Source organism: Epinephelus moara, chromosome 11, assembly GCF_006386435.1.
Source record: "Epinephelus moara isolate mb chromosome 11, YSFRI_EMoa_1.0, whole genome shotgun sequence".
In the NCBI taxonomy this organism is placed as follows: Eukaryota; Metazoa; Chordata; class Actinopteri; order Perciformes; family Serranidae; genus Epinephelus; species Epinephelus moara.
The window spans coordinates 7,214,671-7,222,884 of NC_065516.1; the positions used below are offsets into that span (position 1 = coordinate 7,214,671).

The 8,214-nt window shown below is 44.1% G+C and overlaps 1 protein-coding gene across 1 annotated transcript; it reads right to left on the minus strand.

The window, feature by feature from the left end:
• Positions 1-6: 6 nt before the first annotated feature.
• msl2b (MSL complex subunit 2b) lies at positions 7-7,780 on the minus strand. Its single transcript, XM_050057155.1, has 3 exons — positions 6,212-7,780; positions 2,686-4,058; positions 7-707 (listed from the first exon to the last, which is right to left on the minus strand). The coding sequence occupies exons 1-3, from the start codon at positions 6,351-6,353 to the stop codon at positions 408-410; spliced, it is 1,815 nt and encodes a 604-aa protein (XP_049913112.1). The 5' UTR covers positions 6,354-7,780; the 3' UTR covers positions 7-407.
• Between the last annotated feature and the right edge of the window lie 434 nt (positions 7,781-8,214).

An 8,214-nucleotide genomic window follows, 5' to 3' on the forward strand; every position in this document is an offset into this window, starting at 1 on the left:
CACACACACACACACACACACACACACACACACACACACACACACACACACGGCGTGCGACCGCGGTCAACACTCCCAACTTTGCTACACAACATGCTCTACACATTACCCATAGTAGAGAAGGAAACAAAAACTATCCGCACTGAAAGGAAATCTCTGAACATACAGTAACGCTACATCTCCTCTTTCTTCTTCACACTGTATCTGTATGCAAGACCACAAGCATGGTGCAGTTTCGGGCGATGGGTAGAGGGCGACTCCTCAGCTTCAGCTGGTGACCCTCACTATCGCCTGTCACTATAGCTGCCTTGTTCTGGCTCCGCCACTGCAGGTCCCTGGCACGCCCAGATGGATAACGCCCAGCTGGCGGGGCGGGGAATGTGACTGACCGGAGGAGGGGCGAGACCTCAGCAGTCAAACCGCATCTCCAGTGAATCGTCAAAGCCCCTGTTGTCGTGCCCGGCCCCCGATAGGAAGGTGGCCGTGACAGGTGCCCCTGTAGCCGTGGTGACGTTGAGAAGGGTGTTGCCGGGTGAGCTGGTGGCCGGGCTACGGAGGGCTGCTGCGGTGATACTGGTGAGGTTGATGCCCAGCGTAAGACGAGTCTGTTCCAGAGCTTTCTCTGGCACAGCGAAGGCCTCCAGCTTCTTCTCTCCATTGGCCATGTAGGAGTTCTGGCAGCCACGGCAGATACAGTCCAAACACGCCTAGAAAAGCGATCAGAATTAATAACACTGTGATCTAATTAATAATTACAACAACATAAAAGATCATCCAAAGACTGAGTGCATTTACATAGACACAATAACACGTTTATGAGGCTTATCCTGGTTATAATCATATTCAGGCTACGCTGTTTACATGAGCACAGAGAACTACCAACCTGGTTTGGATTTCTGCACTCTATTTGCACAGGCGCTGTGATATTTACAAATAGCAACCACTTGACAACTCAACTCTTTATTTCTTCTCTGCTCTTAACACCTATCACCGTTCTCTCTCAACCACACACACACACTTTGTACTGAGCTAATGCTATTCCTGAAAGAGGCTAATGTTACACTACTCTTTATACACTGTCCTCTTCGACAGGTATCAGCCCATCATCCACCGCATAGGACAGGGGAGCAGTGGATGAAGACGCGCGGCCTCTTCCATTACCGAAGAAAAAAACACACTGTTTCTTCAACGCTGTAGAAGTGAGATGCTTTTGCTGCTGCCTCTGTTTGTGTTACTGTTCCATGACTTAACTGAAGCCGCGCCTGAGTAGGTGGTCGGCCACGCTCAGTAAGTGGGGTAAGGTGTATACATGCAACAGTATTCTAGTTTCTTTTGGACAACTCCAGGTGGCATATTTGGGTTTCTCACAAACTGGATATGGTCTTTGAAAACAAGATATGGTGTTTACATGATCAAACACAAACGGGATACTCCAAAAACCTGATCATAAACAGGTTGTCCATGTTGATGTATACACACTCACTATCTCATAACAGAAAGGCTACTTCATAAATTGATGTTTAAAAGATTAGGAATGAACTGTCAAACCAAAGGTGGAAAAGTAACTAAAATACTTACTCATGTACTCCCCTTAATTGAATTTTGAGGTACTTGTGCCAATACTTTTGGACTTTCGCTTAAGTAGAAATCTAAATACATAACTTTTACTTGTAACAAAGTATTTTTACATTCCGATATTGCTACTCTTACTTAAGTACCAGATCGCTGTACTTCTCCCACTCCTTCTGAATAAAACAAAAGAGGTGTTCATAATTAAGCTTCCATATCTACAGTCCCCTGACAAATGAGCAAACTACATGTGCTGATGAGGACTCTGTGATGTGGTCGAAAGCTCCAGAACAAGCGAGTCAGCTGACCTTGAGTTCATAGTGTCAAACGAAAGGTTTAAGGTTCAAATCCTAAGACACACACTATTTACCTGTTATCCTCTGTAGTTTTAGATATGAACACAATACAGCTGCTAATTTTTCATCAACCATAAAATACATTTGCCAACTTCTGTAGGAAAAACAAAAACTTTTAACCAGTGTGTTCTGTTTTTTTTTTTGTTAAGTCAAATATTTGTTCACAAAACTGCAAAGCAAAGTAGTCTAGCTCAAACAATTCAGAAACAAATAATTTACTCAGGATTCTTAGAACATCCTCATATATCTTAATTTTGCTTTTATTTAAGAAATAGTATGTTAGTTTGATTTGTAAGCTGTTAAATTAATTGTTGTAACAGATATTCGTGGTGTCATTTTTAGGTGCAAACACTGCATGTGTGCTGTGTGTGTGGGAGGTTGCCATGAAAAGAAAATCACTGTAAAAGAGTGCTGCTGTGGTTTTAACAGTCTGGAAACCACTGCTGTAGACGTCTAACTTCCCTAACAGCTAAAACTCTTTATCACTATGTCAACAATATTTCCTCCCCATGCATAACTCCCACAGAAACAAATTAGCCATAAAACTATAGTACAATGTAAACAAAGACAAGCAGTCACTTAAATGTAATGAGCCCCCAGGTGGAAATTCATTTTGTTTTATGATTTTAGCAATTTAGATAAATACATTTCCACACATTAGTGGTTTGGCTGTGGCAGCAGCAACAGACACACAGCACATTGGGTGGGGGTTTGTGCTGTAATTAAAAGAGGCCTGGAGCTTCATCAGCCGTGTTCTCACCTTGCGGTTGGAGTAGCAAGGGCAGCGCTGCCCCCTACAGGTCAACACCGAGGGGTTCTGTGTGGCTCGGCCGCACTTGCAGCCCTTCTTCTCCACAGGCTTCTTATACAGTGGCTTCGAGGGGCTGGGTGGGTGTGTCAGGGGGTGAGCATGGGGGTGTGGGGGTACTCTGTCACGGGGTTGTGCACGGGGCTTGGGGGCCCCCTGCCTGGCCTTGGTGTAAGCCTTCTTGGGGCCCCCATGGTGCTCCACTGTCTTTTTCAACGCCTTGTTGGGGACGAGCACAGTCTTGCCCACCTTGGGGGGGCCACCGTTAGGCACCGGGGCCAGGTGTGGGTGGGGCGTGGCTTGTGGGAACTTGGGCTCCTGTTTGGTGGTAGCACCAGGGTTAGGGTGATGGGGGGAGCTGTTGGCACCGAGGGGAGGACCTCGCAAGAGGCTGGAGATGGGAAGGGGCTGCAACTTTTCACTGTCGCTTTCTGAGCGGGAGCGTTTGCGGTGGTACCGAGGGGGGACACAGGGGATGACAGTGGAGGGCTGAGGGGGAGGTTGCAGTGAAGGCTGCGGGTGAGGTTGGAGTGGGCGAGGGCTGTTCCCTCGTGTGAGGGAGGGGATGAGGCGGGAGGAGTCAGGGCCAGGGCAGTGAGGCCCGTTGAGGCTGGACTGAGGTACAGAGGGGGGGCAGTCTGGCTGGGGGTTGGGGTCAGGGTCAGTGTCTGTCTCCAGAGTCCTGAGCACTTCCTCAACACTCAACAACAACGACCCCCCGCCATGTTTCAGGTCATCCCCAAAGGTGCTGATGTCACAAAGTCCCGCCTCCCCAGTCCCTGTGACGCTCACACACACTGGGATCTCCTCTGAGAAGCTCTCCTGCTTTGCAACACCTCCACTTGTTTCTATGGTGATGGGTTGCAGTGTGTCCGAACTGACCAGGCCGTTACAATCGTGCAGCCCGTTTACGCTGACAGGGCTCGGTTCCTCCACCTTGAGATCCTTTGTAAGTGGAGCTTCAACAGGCTGGACCACATCGGAGGAGGAGGCCGTCTGCGACAGGCTGACTGAATCTGAAATGTCCTCCGCCTCTGGCTCGCTCTCAGCCAGAGTGAGGCCCTCGTTGAGGATGGCCTGGAGGTCTGGTGAGTCGCTCGCTGCGCTGGCTATGTGTGGAGCGAGCGGCGACTGGGTAATGTAGAGGCAGAGCTTCCTGTAACAGTGGACAAGCAAGGAGAGCTGCCTGTTTTCCTCAAAGCGGGAATAGTCCTTACACCAACTACAGGATGGCTTCAGCTGCATCCTCTGACCCTTACAGCCTCGACAGACATAATGCTGACATGATGAGTCGGTGGGGGCGATGGGGTCCTGCAGCAAGTTACCTACAGATAATAGAAAGAGCAAATATAGAAGACATTAATACATTACACATTTCACAGGAACAGTGCAGAACAGCTCACACTGATGATTAATTCACAGACTTTCGCAGGCACCAGAAAAAGCAACACAGCTTGACATGATAAATATGGCAATAAAATTCTTATCTAACCAACAAATATGGCACATAACTGTCCAAACAAACCGATGATCTGATAAATTATGGCCATGGCTTTGAAAAGTGTCAGTGTAGTGAAAGAATAATTAGGATTTACAAATGATTGCTTCCTCTTTTGCTGTGTTTTTATAGCTTCCTAAAACTGTTTGTAAACCTAAGCAGTGCCTGGCAATCTGCCAGACTGGATGACAACCCCTCTTTGAGAGGAGCTTCCTTAGCAACGCTGGTCACTAGGGAGTGCAGCTGCAGATAGGAGAAAAAAAAGATGAAGGTCCATTCATGAGAAACAACCAACCTTACACACTCTGCACTGCCTGTCTGATAAATCCCACGTAGCGGCAGAAAAATCTATATTTAACACAATGTATGGACTGCCTTGATATTGATTTGTTATTTATGCAGTGGAGGTGGAGGTTATCTGGGAGTGCAATAAAGCTGCTCTTCTCAATAAAATCGCAGCAACACAAATATCTCCTTTACCTCAGGAGATATTCCTTGTATAAGGAAGAGTTGCTACATACGCATAAGCAGTGAAAACCAGGCATCAGAGGTCAGATTTATTTTCCAACTGACACTAGCAGCCTATTTTATCCTGTACATTTAAAGCCACCGATATCTAACGCTGTGCACAAATTATATTAAGTACTGCAGTTTTTAAAATTTCTGTGCATATATTTTACTTTGATGTATATTTGGGGATGAGGAGGGTGTGAAAGAGATTAGGTGCATAATATCCAGTATGTGGAGGGACTGTTATTCAACACGATAAACAGAGAAACGCCCCGATGCTGCCAAATCGCACACAGAGGGGGGTGTGTCATGATGGGTGTATCTGAGAATTATGATGCGTTCATAGCGCGTTGGAAACAGCGCAGTTGAATTTCCAAAACACACCTGGTACGATTCTCAGACTTCACAGTGGTGGGAGAAATATCCAAATATTTTACTTATAAACACAGGTATATATTTATAGCTATATGTACGTAAATATTAAAAGTTAAAGTACTTATTATGCACACAGTTTATTTATTATTATCGATGCATAACATTCATCGCAACTGTTTTTTTTATTGTTTTATTTTCATGCACTTTGCAACTCTGTTAAGATAAATGCTATAAAAATAAAGTTATTACTAAAGTTATTACCTTGTAAATTATCCCTTGCATATGAGTTACATTGTAATAAGTATTAGATTGTTGTTTTAACAATCTATCTTATTTTGAATAACTTAAACTCACTTCTCATAGCCTATCTTGATTTGACTTCCATTTCTTATATATTGTCTTTTTCTAATTATTAAGTATTTTATAGTATTTCATTCTCTGTACTTTGCCTGATTTTATTTAATTGTGCTGTTTTTTGTTTTTTTTTTACATTATTAAACTTATTCCGTTATATTTTGAAGAAAACAAACAAACAAACAACACAGAAACCCAAGTGATACATACGTGTCAACTCGACACAAAACACATTTAAAATAAATAAAACACAAATCAAAAAGGGGGGGGGGGGGGTCCTCCTTAAATAACTGTTTATATGTTTAAAACTTTATTTTCCAAAGTAAAGCTTTTCTTGATTTATTGAAAAAGGTCAACATCATATATATATAATGATAAATATCAATTTGCAAATTAATCAGTACCTATGACTGATTTACCATACGAGTGATGAGAAATAACCTGTACAATATATCCCTATGAAAATGTCAATATTAAAATAAGTACAAGTACCTTAAAATGAACCTAAGTGCAGCATTTTAGGACTTGTTTCCTTCCCACCACTGCTTGGCTCATAATTTATTACGAGTGAGGGTTGAGATATTTCCGACTGTACCTGAAAGCAGCATTATTTAAAGGTTCGCTCCCTTCGCGAGCACAGCAGACAACAACGCACGTTACCGACAACCTCTCCAAAAACACCCCTTTATACACTATACACATTGAGATAATAAAAAAAACAAATGAAATCCACGCACTTACCGCAAACCAAGCAGGACAGGGACTGACGGAAAAACGGCAGCAGCTTGCAGAGCTCTGCAAGGGCCCGGGGGTCTCGGGGGTCGCACTGCAGCACCGAACGGCTCGCGGACACATAGAGAGAGGTCGCATTCACCGGGTTCATCTCAGCTGCCTGTCCCGGGGCTCCCGTCCGGTGCGGTCCGTTAAGATGTATTAATACGTAAAAACACCAAAGTCACACAAAAACACATACAAACTAAACGATGGCGGCGGCGGTAGACCAGCAACTCCTGTGTTCTGTCCGGTAAAATCACTGTTTTTTTCAACGGAGTCTGGTGGCTTTGAGGAGAGCATAGGTGGATACAACTGCTTCAGTTCCCCGTCGGTAAATCCCACATATATAGCAGTCTGCGCAGGGAGCAATCAAGGTTAGTCATCCCAAGTCACATCCAATCCATCCTCAATGTGATGTCCCAGCTCTGAATGCACTGCTGCGTTTGATCGGGAATATTACAAGTGCATTGACAAGCAGGCCGTGCATGCATATATATTCACCCAAGTCGGTTCTGTGTGAATCCATACAATCCGTGAGTTATGATTAGACAAAGCATCGTGTGGCGCTCTTTCCTCCGTCAGTGGCCTTTTAACGTTACTTACAGCTGGTTAGCTAGCAGCAGCAGCTCCGAAATTCAAACAGGGGCTTTCGTGACAAAGTGCTCCGGTTTGCAGTGGTTTCCCTCCGATAATTCCATAGTCCACATGCATGCTCGTCCCGGGTCTTCACGTCCGTCCAGCAGTGGTGTCACACAATGCATTTATTATCTCACACCGAGGCTGCCGTGTCTCCTATTTGGCTCGGCAATGCAGCCCCAGCAGGCTCGTTATGGTTGTGTTATTGTTCGCGGAGATTCAAGGCGGCTCGAAAACAAAACAGGCCGCCCCGGCTTCAAACGCTCCTCCTGGGCGACAAATACCGACAGCAGCACGTCGATATGAAGGGAAATGGGTGATGGAGACGTTGTGGTTATTAAAACAAAAATAATTTCCACCCAACGGCGCTTTTGTCGGTGTAAAGAAAAATAAACCAGCGGAAGCACCGGGCTCTGGTGACAGTGCTCGCCGTCTGAGCTGCACCGGGAAGCCGGCTACAAAAGCAGGCCGCTTCCCCTCTTCTCGGGATTAGCGGGGGTCTCTCGTTCTCGCTGCTCGCCTCGGTTGGAGTGTAACAGAATAACCGAGGGCTTTAGCCTAAATTATGTCCTCTTGTAGCTTTTGGTAGACCTCCAGAGTGTCAGAGAAGACCAAAAGTGAAATAAATCCCTATTTGTGCACGTTGCTATCGTTAGCCGCGGAGTATTCCTCATACCTCCTGTCGCTTTTCCACACATAAACAAGGGGGCGCTGTTGCCCAGATCTCGCGAGAACACACGAAACGCGGTTTATTTAAAAAAAAATAATGGAATGACATCGATGGTGGAAACGGTTTTTACAAGTCTTATATTTACCCAGATTTGTAATTTAATTAATAAACCCAATTAATCAACAAACCAAGTTTCAAAGAACAATAATACTAACTGTAACAAAAGCCATTTTTACAATGAGTAAACCAACACCAGTTTGAATGATACTCCTGGGACCAGAAAAAAATAATTAAAATAAACTTTTTAAGGAAAATAAATCAAAATGGAGATATCTGTTTTTGACAAAGACCTTTGTTTATCTTAGAATTTCTTTTAAATGTTGAAATGTTATTTCATTTATTCACAGAAAAGAATAAATAAATAAATCTTCCTATGTTTAGGTAAATTTTATATTTATGAATGTTGTCAGTTTACAACTGATTTGGAACATTATTTTGAAGTATTACAGGGCCAGATTATGAATGAATGAATGAATGAATGAATAAGACAACATGGACATTTACAATGGCATACTGTATTGTTCCCCTATCTTTCTTTGTTAGCCTCCATGTTTTTGCAAATATTTGTATGAACCACCTTAACTTAAAAAAAGATATGATAGGT

What these genes read in the sequence shown, in the direction of transcription:
- msl2b (XM_050057155.1), bottom strand. Translation starts at nt 6,353, where the DNA reads ATGAACCCGGTGAATGCGACCTCTCTCTATGTGTCCGCGAGCCGTTCG. An exon ending in CCTGTCCTGCTTGGTTTGCG is followed by an intron (nt 4,059 to 6,211) that starts GTAAGTGCGTGG and finishes TATTATCTGTAG; the next exon opens with GTAACTTGCTGCAGGACCCC. An exon ending in CTTGCTACTCCAACCGCAAG is followed by an intron (nt 708 to 2,685) that starts GTGAGAACACGG and finishes TCGCTTTTCTAG; the next exon opens with GCGTGTTTGGACTGTATCTG.